General features: G+C 40.4%; 1 protein-coding gene across 1 annotated transcript in view; it reads right to left on the bottom strand.

Annotated features, from left to right (window-relative positions):
* TRAM2 (translocation associated membrane protein 2) overlaps positions 1-25,155 on the bottom strand; it is a 263,049-nt gene that overhangs the window by 113,997 nt on the left and 123,897 nt on the right. The window contains exons 3-4 of the mRNA XM_085610442.1: positions 4,885-4,994; positions 1,931-2,047 (exon numbers count right to left, since the gene is read on the bottom strand). Of these exons, the coding sequence (XP_085466568.1) occupies positions 1,931-2,047; positions 4,885-4,994 (227 nt within the window). The remainder of the gene's footprint in view (positions 1-1,930; positions 2,048-4,884; positions 4,995-25,155) is intronic.

The raw sequence follows: 25,155 nt of genomic DNA, 5'->3' as shown, positions 1-25,155 counted from the left end.
ATTCGAATTACGCATACCTGTAAAATATTGTATACAGCTAGAGGACCACTGTAAGCAGTGTGGCCTCCCTCTCTCTCAGATGGGTAAGGCTGGGGAGGCAGGCAGTGACAGCAGGCCAGCCAAACAGTGGGTGCCCTCGAAGCGGAGACCATAAGTTGGGGTACAGTCTCCTCGAGCCAGTGTCAGCCCTGCAGCTCTGTGACTCATAGGAAAAGAGACTCAAGTAGTCAGTACTGCTGGTCACACGTGTGGGCCTCTCGGCAGAAGATGCAGTATTCATCAACCTCATTCAGTACCTGAAACCCGACTGTGGGCTTCTGGACTGACTCCACCCCAGCCCTTCTCTTTCGAGTCCCGCAGTGCCATAAAAATGTTATGTGGGTGGTGTTTACACCAGTCTAGGAGGATCTACTCCCTCTTTGGAGCCACCCTACTCCCTCAACATACAGTAAGCCCATAAACCTGCAGACTACGCCCTGTGCCACAGAAGACGCATCGTTATCGAATATCATTACACCTCCCTCTTAACAGAACACCCCAGGCTTTTATGACAAGGGTGAATAGATTGTTGCCCAGCACATGTGCAGTGCACCCCCTAAAAAGAAAAAAAGATTGGTTACTACAGCACACTCTACTTGGCTTTATTGAAGTAGCCAGGCAGAGAGCGCAGAACTTCTCATCGTTAAGCTTCCCTTTTCTTATTCCGTTCCCATCATTGATGGGGCAGTTCTCACCACAGCCCTGCAAACCAGCGGCCACTGGACAAGCAATGTAGTAAAAAGAGCCTTCCTTTGAAACAATATACCTTGTTCAGGGGAGAGTAAGAAAAAAAAACCTAGGACTGTGCCATAGTTCAGGGCCTCTAACAAAGAGGCCTGCCCAAAAGATCAAGAAAACATACACCACCTCGCCTGCAAGAGTTCTGATATTGTTTTTTGTGTGACTTTCGTAGCCTCACCTCACCTTGGGCGCTACATACAAAACATCCTTCTGCAATAACTGATATTTTGACAGCTCTGCCCGGGTATTACAGGTGATGATATCCGTTTTATTGCGTGGGATGGCTGTGGTAACTTTAGGTTAAAAGTATCATGGCATAGTGGAAGAGGACACAAAGTAGACACTTTCAGAAAAGGCTATCACCCTCAAGTCCCTCACATTTGAGGGAGAGAATACTCCTGATGGATCGACCTCTTGGTCTGGTTGAGCTTCATCCTGCCCATCACTGGCAGTCGCATGGGCGGAGAGCAATCTGAGGTAGAGTACAGGGCTGACATCTGTCCTATAACCTCTTCTAAGACATGAGATTTCATAAAGGTAAACTGAATGATTCATCATTACATATAGAACTAGGGCTTAACATTAGCGTATGAGGGCCTTTGGTTGCAGTGGAGTGGGGTTAACTTGAATCTCACTGGACAACAGAACTGAAAGGTTTGAGAACCAGAGAAAACGTATCCTCCTTGCCTTAAAAGCACCATTCCTGGATGGCACCTTGCCTTTCCAATGAATTGGGAAAAACCTTTATTACTGAAAGTTCTCAAACTGATTGATATTTACTTGAGGCCTTACCAAATGGTGATATTTTTCCTTTTCCTTCTTAGCAACACACAAAATTGAATCAGGGATATAATTTCTATTGCAACAGGGGAATTTAGGATCATCTGGCTGAAACGGATGCAAGTTACCAGGTCACTTGCAAGTTGATATTTCGGGATTCTGGTTCCAAACGTGCACTAGCTTTACATAAAAAGCTAGGAAAGAGTAAGTCAAATAAATTAAGAAGGTATGTACACTAACAAAAAATAATAACAAGGACCTCATCTTGCCAGAAACAAATCTACCTCTTGTGTGGTGGACTTTGACTCCTAAAATATGAACCTCCACAAACTACATAACAAACAAACACACACAAACTCATTTTACTCACCGTGACTGCTACATACAAACAGCAAAACATAGAGCTGAGATGAAAGGCTACAAGCTGCCCCGATTCATTGAACTTGCTGTGCTTGGCTTTGGAGAGGTGAAGCCGCCGGGTGACTTTCTGTGGAAACAAGCATACAAAAAACCTGAAAAAAAGCATTATGTTTCTTTCATATCCCCTCTTGTTTCAATATATATTTGAAGGGGTGAGCATGACACCCAATACCAGACTCCAAGACCCAAAATCTTTCTAGGAGGTCAGATCAAATACTGGATCAACTTAACTGACATATATAGTAGTTGCAAGAAAAGAAAGTATCCACAATATGGCAGCATGATAAGAACGTGATTATTATGAAGCTTGAGGTACAATGACCACACTTGGGGTGCACACTACCACCACTTAGGAGATAACAGAAATTTTGCAAGGAACTGTGGAAACGGGCTAGAACTGAGCAGCATGCAGATGTACAATGTTTTAAAGAACATGATGCATACTTTGAAAATTTACTTCGCACTGAAGATGAGACATAACTCACCGACACCATCCAAGACAAAAGTGAAAGAAGTCTGACTAGACACCAAATACTGTATGCATTTTATTTGTATGTGCAAATATTTACAAAGTGCTGACATATGGCTCACATTCAATTCAGAGAATGTGATTTGGTTTAATGTGGTGGATTTATCACCCATAAAAGCTGTTGGGATGGCAAAGTTAAGGGCTATAGTAGGAGCATACGAGACTTACAAGTGTAAGGGTGGGGTTTGGGCGAATAAAGTGTGTGAATGACGGCAGTAGAGAGTAGAGACAGGATAAGGTGCATGCTATCTGACTTTTTTCAATTGCAACATCAATTAATGGCTGTCAGGGAGTATGGCTGTTCTAGCTTGCTTTGCTCAATTCCTTCCGCTGGTGCATGGCTGTTTGACAGCCCATGAGCGGTTGAGCTAAAGTTCCTCGTGTAAGCAACAAAGCTGTGTGGGTTGTGTTTGAGTTGTTGGTTGCGATCCATCATATTTGCTCTGAAGTGGCCAACCTCATTTGCCCGAGCAAACCAATTTTAAGAGCTTTGTGAAAATCAGATGATTTTATTCGGATTTCAGAACAATACGGTCTTTGAGTAGGTTCAGAAAAAACACAGCGGAGAAGATTTGGGAGATGAGCTAAAGAGACATGTATGCACAGGGAAGGCAGCTAGAGAGGCAGAAACTGGACAATGGATGGAAGAGAAATCAGAAGGAATGTGGAATTAAGATAGACATAGCTCAGAAGCTATCCTAAAATTAGGATATGGATCTGGCCCTTTTGGACGGATGCTCATACCCTTGAGTGCTGAGGGGCTTGGCAGTTTGGGCTGGACTGTTCCCATGAGGCACAGGGTCAGACTGATTTGCATATGGCCATGTCTGAACTGGGGTGGCAGAGTGGGCTAAAGAGCCGTGATGGATTAAACCCAGATCAGTTGACTGGGGGTGAGTGCTTGCAATGTTCAACACTCCGTCCATCATTTCCTTTGGTTTTTACTTTTCCCAAGAGGGCAGTTAAGACTTTCAACAACATCCCCATTAGCAGTGTTGTTTTCCACTCTAGGAGTTCAATGAGAAAAATCCAGGAGATGGAAGGCCCAATGCCAACTTCGGAGAGCTAAGCAGGGTAACTTTAAATACTGCATAAATGGTGTCTAAACCTTACCTCCAGAATCTCAGTCACTTCGGCTATTCCAAAACATCGGTAACATTGTCCTTGTCGCCCCACCTCATCCATCCATGTCTGTCCAACGTTTTGCCATCCTAAGCATGTTGTTTCTCAGGCATGTGACTCAAATACATCTCAACTTTACATAAACTTTTCACCCTGCCTTTTCAGTGGACTTGTGGGCGCGTGTAAAGCCTACACCTGCCATTAATGCTTGCAGTTTCAAAGGCAGGTCTTCCCGCACCCTACCACCCTACACAAACTTCTCTGCCCCAGTGATTTCCCTTGCATCCCTAATCTATTGAATCGTAGTAAAACAATGTGATGGGAATGCTAAAACAGGTGCAAGAAATGCAAACATTATTAACATGAATAGCAAAATTATCTAAAAACCCTTTATGACAATTTAAAATGCCTTTAATGACATAGTTAAGAAGATTACATTTGCTATTAGAAATTCTCACAGAAAGATTGTTGAAAGAAGCAAGTGATGCAATTCTTTATCTGTTGGAGGCCTTGAAAGACATAGAACCATATATGCAGGATAAACAAAATGAGCATCTTCTATAATCATAATAAGAACAGAAGAGGTAATTTTCTGTCAGAACAATGACCCTTCTACAGACTGCATTTAACTTTGCAAAGTCACTAGGATGGGTTAAAAAAACACGATTAAGTCAACTGAAATCACTAATACAGTACCAGGTAATCAACAGAAGAAGAGACTTAATGATTGAAAGGAAGATGCATTGCAAGTTATGATTATTGGTATGCAATAAAGATAAAAGATGTATACCGTATGACAAGTATGAGCAAAATGCATTACACTGGAGTGCAAGATAGACAAAGAGCTGTGCATGCTAATGACCAATGCCACTGTAATAACATATGTATCAGCCTATACTGTTAATAAAACTGTGGCTGTTCTATCACCACGAAGGTCTTGGTGTCCATGACCAATGAGTACGAAGGAATTGTGGGAGGGTCCATCAGAGGCTCGCAAAGTTAAGTTGCTGGCATTGACAATGGCCACACATGCACCCTCTTCTAACCTCGACTTACAAATGACGACAACTAGCAATTTTTTCTGCAGGTTCACGTCCATCCCTGCCGTTCGAAATCCCAGATCCTATGAATCAATATTTAGGATTTATAGATAAAGTTGATGGTTAAGGCGGTCAGAATTGGGTCCCCAAAAGGACATACTTTATACATCAGCTGATTAAGGAAAATGACTAATGCTGTGAAAAAGCACTTACATCTAAAACATACTCCTGAACCACGGCATGCAGGATGAGTGCGATGATGAAGTAAAACAGGATAGTCACCAGATCTTTGATTCCATAGTGATAGTACACTAATTCACCATCTAGAAAAGAATAAAGAAGTATTGGTTTGAGTTCCCCTAAAATCATGACATACTCCAGAGTGTCATTATTCAAACAAGGGAATATGACCAGCATGTTGACTTTACAAGACATCTAAGACGCATTTACCAACCTGCTGGGATGATTGCGCTGGAAAGATGATCAGCACTGTAGAACTGCATCAGATATGGAGGCAATGTATATACAAGTGTATGTATTTATGTGGTATTTCTATAGCACAAACATAGCCATAAAACAGCGGAGCACTGTACAAGGTCAAAGAGAAGCATAAAGTCAATGCGGGATAGGAGAGGCAGATGGTTTGTGTATGGTTAACACACTGTGATGTAGTGGTCTTTCAAGATTAAGCCGAGTCTTCAATTCTTTCCAGAATTGGAGCAGCTTTAAGGTGGCGCTGATGGATATGGGATGTTGTTCCCACATCCTGGGAGCATAGATGGAAAAGTCCTTATGGTTTTTTTATTAAACGCTTCTTAGTCTGCTGGTATCCTGGCTCTGAAGTCCAGAGATGGTGAGCCTGTTTGGAAGATAAGCTTATGGGCTAGTTGTGACGGCTTTGTAAATGCCGCCATTAGTTCGGAAATTGGTGTGGGCAGGGAAGGGGTGCCAATTGAGCTACACGCTGGGGTGGGCGAGATCATATTTCTTCAGGCCATGCAAGAAACTGGTTGTGGTGTGTAGGATGGTGTTTGGGGGTGTCCGTATGGATTATGTGAGGTCATGGAGCAGGACATTACCTCCATGCAAAAAAACAGAAAGTGACGGTTTGAACAGATATTCTGAAGTCACTTTTTGAAAGAATGTTTCACTGTTTTGTTTCTTAAAAGATAGAGCTGGTATAAGGCAATATTTCTTTTTTACCAATGTATGAACTTAAGGGTGGTGTTGAGGGATTTCAAGTGACCTGGAATTTAGCGACCATTGGCGTTCAAAGCCATAAAGGTTCATGTCACTGAGCTAGGTTTGCACTGTCTCTGGTGATCAGGGGGAGCCAGAACAGAGCGTGATTGTCCTCTACCCTCGAACATGCAGCAAATATATATTATTTTTATCTGCCCAATCGTAACCAAACTTATAACCCTCCAGTTTTTTTAACGTCTTTTCAAAGGCAATGTACAGCTGTTTTTCTGGCAGTAGCATCTTGGAATGAAATTTGCTTTACTATAGATGCGTAATCTCTATGCTTTTCGAAGTATTAATTTATTTATGAATTAACAGCCCAAATGCCGGACTTGCTTGAAAAGGATAGCTGAGAACTTTACATGGATACACAGTTGTGACATCCAGTGCATAATTTTGAAAACACACACACACACACACACACTCTCTCTCTCTCTCTCTCTATTTGGGTAATAAACGCCCAGCGTGCAGCTCTCAGTTCACTGGTTCCCAACACAGTAGTGATTTAGAATACAAAAATAACAAAACCGAGATATCACTTGTTGCGTCTCTTTGCACAGCAAATACAGCCTGATGGCAACAAGTGTTTTGCACACACTGCTCTTCTTCAGGGCTGTTATAAATACAGAGCTTGAGCATAAGTACATTTTTATGTAACATACAAAACTAAAAACATTAGGCATGCTCTATAAAAAGACAACATTATTATAGATGAATACATTGTAGTAATTCACACTTTTTGCCACGAATATGTATACACGACATCCTATTCACATATATTACACATCACTTTAGCAATGGTTACATTTGCCCTACCCAGCTAATAACACTAACTCCCTTTACATTATATATATTTGCAGCAGTGACATAACTAATCGGACTGTTTTGGTTGCATCTGGTTTCCCGCTTTAGTATTCTATATCCAATCTTAAAAGAAAGTCCTTTAAGAAAACAGATCTCCCTCTTATAGTACTAGTTCCAAAGAATCGAAAGGTAAATCTTCTGATTTCAAAATGTTAGTCCTTTTAAGTAATTCCTGCAATTAACAATTCACAACTAATACATTCTCATATTGTACATTAATTCCTGAGCATTCTACATTGTCTAAAACATAGAGCAAACGTACTCTTATGTCAAGTTGCGATCTAATGCTCCTTCCTACACAATCATTACATATTAGTATTCAGCATCTTAATTATGGTCATCAAATCTGTTAAAAATATTGTACACCCAAATTAGTTTGATCTATTTCCAATTCCCCAATCCTATTTTGGTTCTCACGTTGTAAGCCATTTTCTCACCTTATCACACTGAAAGGGTTCAAACGCTATGTCCCAGCATACATGCAGATTGAATCTCTGTTCTTATTTGCATATTTCCCCATGATACGGGATACTGTAATAAACAATAATATGTAATGAGTCCGTGTCTCAAAAGGAACGACTGACCATTCACATTTCCACTATTCAACTCCCTGCATATCATAGTGGGGCAGGTCGCCTCATTATCTCACTCACACCTTGTTCAGTCACTTTAAAAAGTATTAGTTCAATAGTATTGGCAGAAGTCTTAGATTGCACTCTCTGTCACATGGTACTGGCATCTACACTATTGCCCTTAGTAAAGATTTTTATTGGTTTACCTCATATAGTTTTTCAAACACCCTTCAGGCTGGGAGTGAGTTTATTTCAGCCTGCTACATTTAATCTACAATCACTTTGATACAAAGTGTTGAACGGTCCAACTTAATTTAATTGCCTATAGACTCCATGACTTGTGGCAGTAATAACCACTAACTGAGGTAACTCCACCTGACTTAGATTTTCGCTACAAGTTATAATATTTAGCATTCCTCTGACAGCCCAACTTAGTTCATACCAGTGCCACAAATCTGATTTACTAAATTAAACACACTCATAACGCCCATCTAGTTGAGCTACATACAGAAAAAAATAAGATTATAAGTACGACGAAGAGAGTCATTGTCTCTCAATTGTAGCTACATTAACCTCATCACTCGAGATCAGTTTTGACATGCAAAGACACTTTCTAAAATGCCACTACATCTATGAACAGGCTCCGACAGCAAGAACCAGCAATCCTCTATCTGTATAGAGTGATTCCTCACTGGTTCACTCACCGCGTCTCTCCTCCAAAACGTCCTCCCTCCTTCATGATTTCAATGTAGTGGTAAATGTCACCTGTGCATATATAGCCAAACCAATTATTTAACCTGACCCGCCTGCTTCAGGCCCGCATATTTTTAAATATCATCTGGGCATTCACATTTGTTCATTAACCTTTCTTGTGTAGAAATAAACCAAACCTACATTGTTGTGATATTATCACTGATCTTTTAACTCCTCCAACTTATTCGTCATTTCTTACAAATGAAAATAAAATTGCTATGAGAATAAAAACATTTTCGGCCATCCTCGTAACTGGGAATCGAATTCTTGATACCCAACATACTATTCACTCATTGCACTCTCCCTCATGTTATCTGGAGTTTTTTGTACCTCTTCAAACACACTCTTCATTCATTACAGATAAAAATAAAGTCGTATTGAGAATAAATATATTTTGTTCTATCACCGTGGTTGGAAATCGATTCTGTGATGCCTAATGAACTATTTCCTCGTTTCACTATCCCTTGTGCTATGTAGATACTTCTTATTTCTAATTTATCAGATATATGTAACCTTCAGACATACATGCGTCCATACTAAACTTATGTATCCTTAGGTCTCTGTCAACATCCAAAAAAATGAAAAAGTGCAGGAAGCTAAACAAAAAGCGATGACTAATAATTGAAATCAACTCTCCAGGCCCAGGTTAGAACCCTCGGTTCCTCTCACTGGTTATTGTTTGACTTAGTCTACAAGGCATCTTCAACATTAAAATGATCAAAGATTGTTATTGTTGATATTTTATGCTAATAGTGTGCGGTCACACCCTTAGTTCTTATGTGAAATATTTGGACTATTCACTTCACTCATCATATTGACCACTCTATTAGTCCTAAATGGGCTAAACCAATTGGATTACCTACATAATCATATGTAGTTCCCAGTTTATATTGAGCCCATATTGGACAGTTTGTAATTTATTGATCCAAAATGTTTTTCCAATTTTTATTTTTTTGGTCTAAATCCCTTCGACGGTCTAGGGGGACATGTTCTATCCTAATGAAGTTTATACCTCTACTTCTGTGATTTTTGTGGTTATCAAACATTTAATGTCACAGTTCTTGCCACCAAGTGTTCCATCCAGCGTATTTTTAGTTTACTTACTGTTGATCCCACATTTAACTTACGTCATATATATGCCAATGCATAAATGCAAATGTTGCAGTTTATGTAGGAGGCCATCTCATACTTCCTACACTTCCTGCTGTCTGTGAAGATCTTAGTTCGGTCTATTACATGTTTGCAACAGATACCTTTATTGCATTTATGTGAACCTTTAGGAAGGACACTAGCCCTTCTAGCCTCTGTTCCACTTTCAGTATCATAAAATACTGTATAACTAGGCGTCAGTAGAGTTCTTAGTGTAGGTGCTTTCCTGTATATCACCACTGGTTTGAATGGTAAGATCTTGTTAATGTCGGGATCTAAACTGAGAACTTTCCAATGTTTCTGTAGAGTCTTATAGACACTCCGGTTCCCTTCACTGTACGTAGCTATAAATCATGGACTAACATTATCAGGAGATTTATTGCCTTTACTGTCTTTTAAAATTTCTTCCCTGATTATATTCTGAACTCTTCTTTTGGCTTTATTAATGGTCAGATTTTAGCTCCGTCTCCTGAATCTCAATGAACTCTCTTCCGCCACCCTTTTGTATGTCTTAACTTCACAACAATTATGCTTGGCAAGTCGAAATTCCCCAAATGGGATGTCATCTATTTGCCTTTTTAGATGTCCTGAGTTTGCATGTAGAACAGAGTTAATTGATGTTGTCTTCCTGTTTAAATCTGATTCAAGCCTCCCTTCATTCCCATACATTTGCAAGTCCAGGAAACATTTTTTTTGTCTACTATATTCCAAGCTGAGAGAGTATTACATTGATTATTGTTAAGGTAGACATGAAAAGACTGTGATGCATCTTCACTCCTTTTCCAAATTAGAAAAACATTGTCAATATAACAACGCCAATAGACTAGGTTTTCTTCCAACTGATCTTAGGTTCTGCAGGCATGCTTGCTCCCTCTCACACATGCCCATAAATAGGTTTGCATAAGACAGAGCAAACCTGGAACCCATTGCTGACCTTCTTATCTGATTATAGAGATCCTTTCTGTATAGAAAGAAATTGAACTCCAAGCCCTAGCGATACAGTATTTCATGATATTGAAAGTGGAACAGAAGACGTAAAGGCTAGTGTCCTTCCTAAAGTTTCACATAAATGCAACAACTGCTCCTGTTGAAAACATGTACTAGACCAAATTAAGATCTTTACAGACAGCAGGAAGTATGAGATTGCATCATTCATTAATTGCAACAGGTGAACTTGCACTTATGCAATGACGTGTATATGCGGAAAAGGGTCAACAGTAACTAAACTAAAAATAAGCTGGATGGAACACTTGAGGGAAATCAAGAACTAATATTAAATATGTGATGGCAATACACTTTCATGATAACCACAAAATCACTGAAGTAGGAGGTATACACTTCATGAGGATAGAACATGTCTCCCTATATCGTAGGGTTGGGGGGGGGGGGGGGGGGAGGATACAAAAAAAGAAGAATCAGAGAAACATTTCGGATCAATATATTACAAACTAACCAATGTGGGCTCAAAATAGAAAGGGAACTACATACGATGATGTAGGTAAACAGATTGGTTTAGCACATTTAGAGCGAATAGAGTGGTCATTATAATGAGTGAAGGGAATAGTATAAAAATTTCACATAAATTTCACATAAGAACTAAGGGTGTAAACCACATCTATTAGCAAAATATTTCAACAATCTTTGACAGTGTTAGCGTAGAAGATACCTTGTGGAGTAGGGGCACCACCCAGTCATACAACCAGTGAGAGGAACAAAAGGGTCTATCTACCCTGGGCATGGATTTAATTTAAATTATTAGCCATTAGGGCCTTACAATTAGATATATCACTTTTTTTTGCTTAATCTACTTTTTCAGTTTTTTTGGGTGTTGACATAAGGGAGACATACGTTTAGTATAGCTCCATGTATGTCTAAAGGCTGCATTTATTAGAATGAATTAGAAATAACAAGTATCTGGATAGCACAAGCGATAGTAAAACGAGGAAACAGTTCGTTAGGCATCACAGATTAGATTCCCGACCACGGTGATGGACCAAAATATATTTATTCTCATTATGATTTTATTTTTATCTGTAATGAATGAAGAATGTGTTTGAAGAGGTAAAAGGACTCCAGATAGTATGAGGGATAGCGAAAGAGTGATTAGTATGTTAGGTATCAAGGGTTCGATTTCGAATTACGGGGATGGACGAAAATATGTTTTAATTATCATTTAAATTTTATTTTCATTTGTAAGAAATGACAAGTAATTTGGAGGAGTTGAAAGATCAGTGATAATATCACAACAAAGTGGGTTTGACTTATAACTTTATTTAATTTCTACACGAGCCAGATCAATTAACAAATGTCAATGGCTGGTTAAAATTTTAAAAAAGCAGGCGGGTCTAATTAAATAATTGGTTTGGCAATATATGCACGGGTGTCATTCACCTTCAAAATCGTGAAAGAGGGAGGACGTTTTGGAGGAGAGACACGGTGAGTGAATCAATGAGGAATTGCTTTATATAGAGAGAGGATTGTCGGTTCCGGCTATCGGAGTCACTTTATGGATGTAGTTGCATTTGAGAGAGGCGCTTTGGGTGTCAAAATTGAACTCGAGTGATCAGGCTAACAAAGTAGGACCGTTCAACGAGCCATTTCAAAGTGATTGTAGCATGCTGAAATAGATTCACTTTCAGCCTGAAGGGAGTTTGAAAAACTATATGAGGTAAACCAATAAAAAAAACTTTACTACGGGCAATTATGTAGATGCCAGTACCATGTGACGAGAGTGCGATCTAAGACGCCTCTGCCATCACTATTGCACTAAATTTTTTAAACTGACTGAACAAGGTGTGAGTGAGATAATGAGGCAACCTGCCCCCTCTATGATAAGTAGGGAATCAAATAGTTGAAATGTAAATGGTCAGTTGTTCCTTTTGAGACAGGGACTGAGGACATAAAGTTCACTACAGTATCCTGTATCATGGGGAATATGCAAAAAATAACAGATACAATCTTCCTGCATGCTGGGACATTGCATTTGAACCGTTTCAATGTGATAAGGTGAGAAAATGGTTTACAGCATGAGAACCAAAATAGGATTGGGGAAATAGATTAAACTAATTTGGGTGCACAATATTTTTAAAACAGACATGATTACAACAATGAAGATGCTGAATACTAAAATGTCATGATTATGCAGGAAGGAGGATTAGATCATAACTTCACAGAGTAAGTTTGCTCTATGTTTTAGACAATGTAGAATTCTCAGGAATGAATTAACAATATGAGAATGTAACCGTTGGACCGCTACATTTTGAAGTCAGAAGATGTACCTTTCTATTCCTTGGAATTAGTACTTTAAGAGAAAACTTTTTTCTTAAGGTAGTTACTTTTAAGATTGGACGCAGTATATTAAACCGGGAAACCAGATTAAACGAAAATAACCTGGCATAGTTATGGATCACGGTTGAGAATATACAATGTAAAGGGAGTTAAATTGTTGGTAAACTGTTGTTCCCCTCGGTAGAGCAACTGTAACCATTGCTAAAGTGATGTGCAATATGATATGTAAATAGTTGTTTAAACACAGTTCTGGCAATAATTGTGAATTATTGCAATGTATTCATGTATAATAATTTTGTCTTTTTATAGTGTATGATTGATATGTGTTTTGTATGTTAAACAAACAATTACTGATGCACAATCTCTGTATTTATAACAGCCCTGAAGGAGCGTGGTGTATGCGAAATAAGTGGTGGCTGTATTTGCTGTACAAAGAGACACAGCAAGTGATCAAATAAAGAAAGAATAAAAACATTCACAGGGGTATGAGAGGCAATATATTGGAAGATTTCTGCAGTATAAACATGAAGTATGATGCTTGTATTCCTTAGTTTTTATTCTTGATGTGCTCAAAATTCAATACAGCCAAGGCGTTTCGCCCAGACATGGGCTTCTTCAGGGCAAGATAAGGAAACGTTACAGCGCCTTAGGGCAGGATAGGTGTTGACGTAAGGTCTTGAAAGTTCGGTGACTGAGTATATATATATTGTCACCGGCAGGTAGTTATAGTTAGAATCTAGTTTCCATATGAAAAGCATTTTTTGACTTGCCTATAACTTTGGCATTGTTTGACCAATCTTCATGAAATTTTCCAAATAAAGTGTCAAAGTAGGTTCTGCAGATCATAGAAAATATGGGGGTGAGCCGTGCTGTGGTGACTGAGAAATAGGGGCGCAAAATAAGGGTATGATTGTAAAGTTAATTCCCATAGGAACGCATTTTCGAACCTACAAGTTCAGTGAGGCATATGTAGACTTTTAGAACCATCTGATGAAATTATAGTCAACCTAGAGGTTAACACTGATTAATCTATCCTTGAGGGCAGCTACTGTGCCTCTGACATGGAAGCAAGCCAAACTCTTGACTTTGCTCTTGATCCTCTGGTCCCTACAAGCTACATACCAATCTCGCTACTTCCAGCCGTGGCCATAGTCTGTGAGAAGGCGGTAAATAAACAACTTACCTCCTTTGTGGACGACGAAGGCTTGTTTCATCCAGCCCAATCAGGATTTAGGGCCAGTTATAGTACGGAGTCTGCCTTGGTTGAAATGACTGAAGCCATCAGAGAGTGTTTGGACGCTGGCAGCAGAGCGGCTCTGATTTTATTAGACCTCTCTGCGGCATTTGATAACGTCCCTCATTCGCTGCTTCTGGCCCACTTGTCTGACATTGGGGTGACAGGTTCCGAGCTGAGTTGGCTCATTTTTGGACCAAAGCTCCCAGCAAGTATGGATGCCCCCGTTTTCCTCTACGCCAAAAGCTCTGTCCACCGGAATCCCTCAGGGCTCCACTCTGAGCCCTCTCCTTTTTAATATATATATATATATATATATATATATATATATATATATATATATATATATATATACATACATACATACATACATAAATGACTCCTCTGATTTATCTGGCAGAGGAGCTGGGTGCCAAGATCATCGCCTACGCTGATGATACCCAGCTCCTCTTCACTTGGAGGCTCAGGCCAGAGCTTGCCTGTCGGCCGTTTTTAAATGGCTTCATGCTGCGGAGCTCAAGTGTAACGAGGACAAGTCCGAAATCCTCTTGTACGGTACCTTTCCCTCTCAGTTCAAGGAATCCCTCTGGCCGGCCGAATACCCTCTACCCAATTCAGATGGCCAACCTGTAAACAATCTGGGGATGTGGTTTAATGAGGATCTTAGGTTTACCACTCAGATTAAAAAAAATTAGCAGGACAATGTTTTGGTGGCCTAAGATCACTTAGGAAGTTTCTGCCACTTCTACCACAGCCTGCCAAAGAGATGGTCACCCGCGCCCTACTACTGTCGCGTATTGATTACGCGAACGCACTTTATGTTGGTGTTCCTGGGTACCAGTTGAAAAAACTCCAGTCTATCCAGAAAGCCGCAGCCAGGGTTTTATTGAATATCCCTCAAAGATCAAGCATTCAACAACATCTGCGTAATCTCCACTGGCTGCCGGTTACGGAACGAGAGATTTAAAGTCCTTACCATAGTGCATGCAGCCCTGTATCAGTCCGGCCCTGGCTATCTCAGGAAGAGTTTTAAATTTTACGTGCCCTCAAGAAACCTGCATTCTATGGCACAGTTCCTGGCAGTGATTCCACGTTTCCGCTGGGTGAGAATGAGTGACAGCTCTTTAGCCTATAAGGCTGCCGTGGTTTGGAACGCACTCCCTTTGGAACTTCGCTGTATCCAAGATGCTAAGCTGTTCAGGAAACGGCTGAAAACACTGCTCTTTGTATAAACTCCTCTGTCTGACTCCCACTCTCTAGCAAGGTATCGCGCCGGGAAACTAGTAGCCGCGCGCGATATAAATGCTTATAACATATATGTAACCTGTCACATACTATTTGCATGTACTCAGAAATATTAGTGAGCTATATGCTATGATACAGATTAATGTGCAGCTTTTAAATGCAGTTTTTCACAAAATTTTAATCGGACACATCCGAGGAGAAAAGTACTGAAACACACAAAATCTACGAGATATACAGTAGTAAAGAGGCACAGAAATAGCTCTTATGTTGTGTTTTCGGACTTAAAATATTGAGACACTGTATGTACTTTTACACTTTGGATGAAGTTTATTTTAAAATTTACTACAAAAGGGATAAAGTGGTCTTTTTTTAGCAAGTATAGGTGAGAACTAAGATATGGTGCAGCTTGGTTGTAGGAGAGGGTGCTCTAATATTAAAAAGGTAACTAATAAATTAAGTTTTGTGTTTTGGTTTGGGATATTGAAGTAAATGCTTGTAGTTATTTAGCTAGGTTCATCTGTAGATTTAAAACTGCGTCAAAAAAATAAAAAAGCTGTTTTTGTATTATGTGTAAGCCAATAGTAAAATAGTTGGTGCAATGGATAGAATAAAAATTTAAATGTATATATATATATTTTTTTACAGAACAATATCTGCATAACTAGACAGAATACCTACAGAGGTTCAGAGGAAAAAGGAACAGAAGCAACTACAGTATTTATGCAGAACTGAGACACAAAAGAGGCAAATTAAGAAAAAGTGGTGAAAGATAATTAAAAGCTATTGTTAAGAGGACAAAGTCTTTTCTTAAAAATATATGTGGAGATTTCCAAAGATTACAAAATAATGAAAATAAAATTCCAACTATAGGGAATAACAGTGGACAAAATCTATAGAACAAGAACATGAAAGAATGTAACATAAGATGGACAAACCTTAACAAGGAGACAGAAGTAGTTTAAGGAAATCAGAGCCAGGATGTTTCATAGTAGAGTAGTTATAAATCTACTGAGAACTATGAAAAAGTCTAGAAGAAGAGAGGCACTGAAACAGAAAGAACGAGTTGAGAGAGCAGTAAATGCCTTTGCTTTGAAGAGGAAGCTTTTCATTTTGATTATAAATAGAATGAAGACTCTTGACAAAATGGTGTTGTGCATGAGGAGAAAAAGCCAGAAAAAAAGATTAGTGAACAGAAGTAACTTTTGTACAGTTTCAGTGGAGAATGGATACATACTTCTAGTAGAGAGCCTTTCTTTAATGAAGGAAGCTATCTCCAGGAAAATAGATTAGTTAATGCTACTGATTACAGAGGACGATGTCATGAAATGAAGAATGGGCCTCCTTTAGCAAAAGAGGTGATTGTACATAGAAATGTAGAACAAGTTATCGGAGAAGAGGTGCACGGAAGGCAGATTCAGGTGTCTGTGTACAAACGGAATTGTAGTAGTGTTTGCAGAATTTGACAGCAATCCATTGATATACGAAGGACATTTCTATGTATCTTTCCAAGGCAAAGTTTAAAACACAAAATAAGTACTTAACAAGGATTGGATCCGTGAAAGATTAGAAAGCATACTAATTTGCAGGGACACCCTCTAGCTTGTTTATGAGAGAAAGTGTGCCAAAGCACCTTTCATCATTTCAGGATGTTAGCTGTAAATCACTCAACAATGCGAACCTTAGATAGGAGACTGTAGTATGTGAAAACTCCGGTTTTATGTTTAGGAGAAATTATTAGATCACTTTTGCATGGTACTGTGGCAGACGTAGAAAAGGTTTGTGATGATGTGCAGTTTTGTTTCTTTGGTACTGAGCAGGATTCTACGGAAAATGAAGAGTTGTTAAGAGGATGAGTTGCAGAACAGGACACAGATATTACAGTTGATTGTTTTGAAGATGAGATAAAAAAAATTAACACAGTGGGGTCTGAAAAACCAGAGCATGTTTGTATATGCTGTCGATGCACTCACTACAAGTTTCAAATACGGACTGTTGACTTGTAGTTAAAAAGTGAAAAAGAAAATAAGTGGCAAAAGTTAGCTGTGTATTTATTTGCAGAGGAACACTTTGACTTGTCCGTACGGAAAGTTATATGTAAGTACTGTTAAAGTAAATTAGAAAATAATAAAATGCCTGCTAATGTAGAAAAACTATAAAGGGCCAAAAATAAAAAAAATCAACATTTATGATTCTTTGCAGCACTGTGAAGGGCTGTTATGGACTGCTCTCCAGCACTCACTACAACTCCACAATCCATGCAGTGCGTTACCATCCAGGAAAACTCTGGAGCCAAATCTTGAAGCGGAGATTACACTTCAAAGGGACTCTCTGCCTGGCGTTGTTGAGGGTCCTTTAGCCACGCATTGCTTTCTTGCTGCTTTCAGACGATTGCCATGTAATGTTTTCAGATGGTAAAGCATGGACGTAGTCCCTAAAGATTTTTTATTTGTACCCCTTGACAATGTCTTGTCACATATTGTGCATTGTGCAAATTAAGCTGTAAAACTGTGTTAACCAATGGAATTGTTTTGTTTGGTAGTTATGTTCTATTCGTGAGTTCCGATGTTGAAAGTTATTTTTGGGAACTATTGTTTTTTTACAAATGTATTGTTAAAATTAAGTTAAACCAGTATGTTACTAAACAGCTAGACTCAAACTTTCAGCAAAATATGTATATATAAAATCGGTTTCACAATTGGTCATTTGTATCCGTAACTACTGACGTCATTACAACCTCTGGTGTTGCTGTGAAGAAGGAAAATGCATTTTTGAAGTAGTTATTTCGACAAAAGAATATAAGGAGGAAAGTTAAATTAGTATCTTACTAAATAGCTACACTGAAACTTTATGGAAAATAGGTCTATATATGTGTTTTACACTGTGTCAAAAACACCCGGTATTCGCAGTGTGTCCTTGGCAATTGCACTCGGAATCACACAGGTACTACTAATGCAATCATACAATCAACTCAGGCACTACTCATGCACTTACGTAACTACCCAGATACTACACACTAACTCACAGATCCATACAGCCACTCACACACCCAGTCACCGACCTATACAGCCACTCAAACATCCACTCTCAAAGCTCACAGGTTACAGTTAGAAATAAAATTAAAGAAACCTTAAAAATTCACTGAAAAAAAACAAAGGTTACAGAGACGTTATAGTTAGGCTAAAGTTTCACTCGTACAAAATCAGTGAAATTCAGCAGTTATAGTTAGCGGAGCTAACTACAACTCGCGTCCCTGCAATGAACTGCTTATGACCTCACATATTACATCACTCGTGGCATGGTCAGTGACATCACGGATGGCATCTCAAATTACATCACTCATAACATCCAGTGACTGAGTGTTTTTAAAAGGTTAATGAGTGTTAAATATATATACCAAAATGTATTGATGAATCAGTGGATGTATTAGTGCCTGTGTGGATGATTCAGTGGGTGTGTGACTGACTGTATAAGTGAGAGATAAGGCATCTCAGTGAATGTATGGCGAGTGACTAGGTTGTCTGTATCAGTCGGTTAGTTGGTGTCTACGTGGCTGTATGGGTTGGTGAGTGGGTGTGTGAATGGCTGTGTGGATGATTCATTGGTTGTCCGAGTACCTGTATGGGTGTTTGAATGTCTGTGTGGGTGGGTGAGGGGGTGTGCGACTGCTCGCATGGATGAGTGAATGAGTGGGCGAGTCAGTGGCCGTATGGGATAGTGAATGCATCTGTGAGGAGCTGTATTGGTGACTGAGTGTGTATAGTTGTGTTGGAGAGTGAATGGATGTGTCAGTGGTATAAGGGTGAATAACTGCATATGAGAAAGGCAGAATAGGTGAGTGTTGGAGTATATGAGTGACTGTATGTGTGAGTGATTGTTAGAGTGGGTGTATGGGTGAGTGTGTGCTTGTGTCACTGACAGTATGGGTGAGTATGTGTTTGTATCTGTAGGAATAAGTGGGTGGGTGGGTATAAAACTGCATAGGTGAGTAAATGGCTGTGTGATGGACTATGGGTGAGGGAGTGAGAGTGTGAGAGTGAGTGTGAGTGAGTGTACTGAAAAGCTCTAAGAAGAGTGAAACACTGTCAGGGGTTGCTTTTACACATTTTAGGTTGGCCTGGTTGATATTTTACCAATTCAAAGCTGTAATACTGTGCCTGGAGTGGTAATTGGCTTTTGTCATTTTACAGCTTGGCATGGACAGCACTGTGCTAGTCCTATGCTTAAAGACTTTGATAGAAAAGCGGACACTTGAGGTGAGCAGATCTAGAGCATCGCTGGTGTTGAGAGTGCTCTATACAGGAGCTGCTTTCCACCTAAACTTGAGAACTACCCAGAGCAGTTGAGGGATGAAGGCACACCACGCACCCCGAGGCCCATCCAAGGGCCACATAATTACAACAGCTGTGAGCATTAGCGCCAATCCATGGTAAAAGACACGAACTACGAATTCCAACAGGCAGTGCGGGTCACACCCGAATCGCCCATTGGAGGGCCATCAATTTGCCAAGTAGGAGTGTCCAAATACTCACCTCAAGTCGAGCCTCTGATGAGAGCGAAGGCTCAGAAACGCGTCAGGGTGAACATCAAAGACATGAGTGCCGGAGAGAGTTCTCGGTGTGCAGGGATGTGCTGTACCCGCCATGACTGCTGCTCGAGTGATGCCTTGCCGAGGGGGCAACAGGTAGCTTTGATTTTCACGCGGCAAGCCCAGCCGCGAAGGCAAGCACCACCCCAAAGAAAATGGGGGTCACGAGCTCGGAATCATGCCGAGCTCTCTATGTGAAGGAGCAGTTGAGGGATGAAGGCACACCACGCACCCCGAGGCCCATCCAAGGGCCACATAATTACAACAGCTGTGAGCATTAGCGCCAATCCATGGTAAAAGACATGAACTACGAATTCCATCAGGCAGTGCGGGTCACACCCGAATCGCCCATTGGAGGGCCATCAATTTGCCAAGTAGGAGTGTCCAAATACTCATCTCAAGTTGAGCCTCTGATGAGAGCGAAGGCTCAGAAACGCGTCAGGCTGAACATCAAAGACATGAGTGCCGGAGAGAGTTCTCTGTGTGCAGGGATGTGCTGTACCCGCCATGACTGCTGCTCGAGTGATGCCTTGCCGAGGGGGCAACAGGTAGCTTTGATATATTATATATATACATACATACATACATTACGGACGGACGGACACACACACACACACACACACCTCCCCCCCCTTTTTTGGCTCCACCTTTTCTTTGAGATGTAAACTTACACCCAGGCCTGTGAGGTTGGGGTGTAAAATAGTTTTAACCCTTTGTGGCCAGAAGCTTTTCATGGACTGCAGAGGTGTGCCTACCAGCCTCCCTTGTCCTTGAGCAAGACAGTGGGTGGGGCAATTATGGGGTTCAAAGTTACACTTCCTGCACTCGTGCAAGGAGGCAGTGGTGTTTAATATCCCATATTCGGAAACCTGGGAAGATTGAAAAATATGTGGGGGGAAAGAGGTTTACACTATCTTCTCAAGGCTGACAGGAGACACTGGGAGACTCAAGCCATTCCACCTTGCCCAAGGCCAGGAGATGCACCTCTGCACCAAAACCCCAATAACAATTTCATTGAAAAGTCAGGTTTTCTTTTTTTTACAAAATTGCAATTCTGATGAAAACAGCTGCATGTTTTCTTTAATCTTTCTACCCTTAGGTTGCAAACATTTTAGACAAATTAAAAAGCCCTACTCGCGCACACTCACACTTAAAAGTGAGGGGAGGTGGAAATATTTCTTCTCACACTGGCAAGCGCGTTGCTGCATATAAAACAACCCACCCTGTGGAAAGTGAGGGGCTAAGTATGGCCAAAGAGAGGAAGACGTTACAAGATCGAGGTCAGCCACATTGGTTCTCCTTGTTCAACAAATGTTTGGGTTTGAAGAAGGTCCAGAACAGGGGACAGTTGGTTCAAAGCACAGTTCCTAATTGTAAACAGTGTGCCAAGATAGCTGTCATCTCCTCAATGTTAAGAAAAAAAATGAGGCTCAAGGAGGACCTGGGCACTTTATCGCAGTCGTGGTACAGTCTGGTACAGCAAACGTGGCAGTAAGAAACGTCAGTTGCTCTGGTTCACTTTATGGGACAAGATAGCCCTGGGCAGGTCTCGTATGTCCTGACACACTCTTCGCAACTGTGAAGATGCCACTAGCTTAAGGTCCCAGAACAACTTTGCCCTAAAAAATGTAGGGGGGAAGAAGGTCCAGGTTAGAGGAGAGCTGCCTTAGCATACTAGGTCCAATGGAGAAGAGGCTCCTGAGAAAAGTGGTCACCTGACTCGATCCTTCTAGGGCTGCATTGCTATGTGACAGGTGACAGATGCCTTGGTATCACCATTTTAAAATCTTTATTTCGGTTGTAAAACCATAAAAGATACACACATATTCTTCCTTGACAGTGGAACCCACGATACAGTTGTCACAGTAAAAAGTATTTAATACAGCAGGTTCTAATGGTCAAGTATCTCGTGATGTAGTTTGTAAACACAAAGATACATCGTTAGCTATGTGTATACTCCATTAAAGCCAAATTCAATAGATAAAACAAGAATAAAGTGCGAGTGCATTAGTGTCTAACGAATTCCACAGTTTTCACTCTAAAGCTTTCGATAGGGACCATGTTGCCTTTGTAACTTTAAGTGAAAATGATATAAAACGTTTTGATAAGAACTTTTAAAAAAGGAATTAAAAACAGGATATTGGAAATTAGGTCACCCTCAATTCATAGAGTCTTTGTTGCAGCTAGTCCCTAGCACACAGGAAAGTAGACAGAAGCCTTCGCCTAATGGCCCAAAAATGGTGAAGAAATTTTGCAACAGCACATACAAAAGATGGTCTTGTATCGGATCTTAAAATTTGTAAGGCGCCAAGATGGCTATGAGTCCCCAACTGTCTACATAGTGGAACCAACCAATTCCTTCTTGGTCTGTCATAAGCTGGACATGCAAAGAAAACACCGCCCAGAGTTTCATTTGGGTCTGGGCAGGAAGGGCATCCCTTAGGCTGGCTGGTTTTGTGTAGCCAAAGATTGATAAAAGCACTGATAGGTAAACAACCAAACCTAAACTGTGTGTACAATTTCCTGTCCCCAGGCACTTTGATGATGTCAAAATATTTCTTAAGGTGTTTAGAGCGTTTTATATCTTAAAACGACATCGGTTAAACAACCATGACGAATACTCGAATAGGTGGTCTGCTCTACCCATAACCAATATTGACGCTTTATGAGGTCCTTTGAATACAGTGGTGGGGAGCCAACAGGCTCGTTTGGGAGGCCAATTGCTGCCCGAACAGTGTTAACATATTTTATCCACCCAATTTTTTTTGTTCCTGTCTAGGGCAGACACTTCATTAAAAGCAGCAACATAAGGGGCCAGGTCGGGAGTGGTGACCAACCTATACCAAAAAAGCAAGGGGCGCAGACTCGCTTGGTTGTGTATAGACCTAACTCCCAGGTACAGTTTCAATGGAAGGAGGGGGGTGCTTTGAGGTAGGGCTACAAGACTCCTAAAAAACTTGTTTTCGGTTGTTGTTATTTTCCTTGCATCCACTGAACCCCACAGTTCTGCCCCATAGAGCACACTACTCACAACCTTTGGTATCATATGCAATTGCGGGCAGGATCCTGGCTGTGTTGACAACTTTCCTACCTCTCCTTATTTGCATACAATAGGGGGAAGGAGGGCTGGGATAGCTGCCAACTGCCACCACACCCTATTCTCAATGAGGCGTATCTCAAACATTTAGAGTTGTAACTCTACAAGAAACAGTACAACTCAAGTTTAAAGAGTTAACTTGACTAATAAGTTAACAGTATCTATGCCACATAACCTAAAAAGACATGATATTCAATAGTTAAAAGGTACTAGCATTCTGTAATCTTCTATCCCTGCCTTACTAACTTAACATTAATTCCCACCCCAATATACATTTCTAATACTCTCATAATTTCACACACTGAGTAACAGGCAATGTGCAATATCACAATCTACATAATAATTACACATGGATACAAATCTAACATTTCCCCAAACATAAATAAATACACACAGATAGAATCCAACATTTCCCCAAACAGAAATCAAATAAAATTAAAATGTCACTATAAAATACCTGAACTATACAGACAGACATATATGGAGTATATCACAACGTTCTATAACTCCAACCCTCACCATACACTTTGATTAAAGTCAAACAGGTTTTCATGCACAAAATATACCGCAAGCGGGACTTCAACTATAATAATTACTAATGGATGCGAACCAGGTTCTAAATCGCAAAAGCATGTAAAGCTAATATATATATATATATATATATATATATATATATATATATATATAAAGTAAGACCATATAAGGACATATGGAAATTACGCTATTGCCAATGATAACACTGCATTACCATAATAACAGATGATCCACTTACTACCTCAAGGTTAGATACTGTAACAGAATCAAAAACGCGGCCCTACCGAGAAACAAGATCCCAAAATTCCCATTTACGTTCAGTGTCATGCTAGCTACTTAGTTACACAATCATACCAACTTTTGCACACTCAAATGTATTCAGTCCCTCTAATTCCACTTCTCACAATTGATGTGTTGGTGGGGGTTAAGGCCGAGTCAACACAGCGAGTACAATGTCTTTTTAGGTTTTGTGGTGCAGCCTAAATCAATCTATTAACAAACATGACAAATGGTTTGCTGATTTGGCTATGGTATTAGTAAAGAGCAAGATAGCGATGAATTGGAAGCCGGGCACTGCCCCGGGTGCGAAAAAGTGGTTGACCGTAGTGCGAAAATGGGTAAGAGCTGATCACGGCTCTAGTGAAACCGCAAATAATGATTGGTAAATTCATACCATATTGGGCGAGATATCTTAGCTAACTAAACTAGGTGTCAGGCCTGGGGATATGCCCCACTGAATTATACCCATGAAGTAGATGGAACAAGAGCAGACTGAAATTGGCCAGCTATGATCATTCTTTGAGTGTTGCTACGTGCTTCAAGAATAACTGAATGATGGTTAGGACCACTGGCATACTGCCATCCTTTTCCTACCTCACTTCCAAGTCCTGGAACGACCTCTCCCCTTAACCTCCGATCATCAACCTCTCTCCCGGAATTCAAAAAGGGACTCAAGACCAGGCTCTTCGACTGATCACAGCAAGTACCTAGCGCCTGGATACCCTCCCGAGTAAGTAATCGCACTCTATAAATCTGAGCTGCCTGATTGACTGGTAAACCCCATGCATGATATGTATTTAAAACTGATGCAGAAATGTGTCCCCCTGTGCTACAACTGAGAATGATGCTCTTGCATGGTATGTTTTTTCTTCCCCTTTGTTTTTATTAGTTGTCTTGAACGTATATGTGGCTTTATGCTCTAACTTGATCTTGGTAAATATATCTCTAGCAGATACACACTGTTGTCCTTTAATGCAGTCTTGGGTAGTGTTGGATAAACCTTTGGTTGATGCTGGCTCGTGGTCAGTATCTACTTTTCTATGAACCCTGTAATCCACTGTGTTGCTAAGCAACACTTGTTGATGCGTCTATTGAGATGCCCGTTGATGTACCAATATAAAAACTAATGAATGAACAAAGATTAAGAAATTATAATAAAAAACACAAAGCACGCGAGTCAGTTTGATCAAGAAATGGTAACGAATAACAGGATATAATATATGTAGTTAGCTGCAGAGGCCAGTCTCCAAAGAGTTAACAGTGCTGCCTTGCCTTACAGCAAGTTGCAGCACACAGTGAAAGGTGGACATGATGTTCTTAAATCTTCACGAGAGGTATTGAGCGTCACTGTGGAGGAGGGGCAATGAATTGGGAGTGTCTCCCAGAAAAAGACTTGGTTTAGTGTTTTTTCCTTTTCGAAGGGAAAGGGTTGAAGGAGAAGTGAAGCATGATGGTGATTTCTCTGTAGACCAGCCATCTTCATAGGCAAAGTAAAGTGGCATGTAAACATGTATAAAAGGATGTGCCGCTCACTCCAACAGCAGCTGTCACTTAATATCATATGCAGAGATGCCAGTCTGCTCAAAGAGTATGTGTTGCCTCCTTCCAAGCACACCAAGTACGCACAGCACCATGTTATGCC

Source organism: Triturus cristatus, chromosome 6, assembly GCF_964204655.1.
Source record: "Triturus cristatus chromosome 6, aTriCri1.1, whole genome shotgun sequence".
In the NCBI taxonomy this organism is placed as follows: domain Eukaryota; kingdom Metazoa; phylum Chordata; class Amphibia; order Caudata; family Salamandridae; genus Triturus; species Triturus cristatus.
The sequence above is the reverse complement of the archived record's forward strand: the minus strand, read 5'-3'. Positions and strand labels throughout refer to the sequence as shown.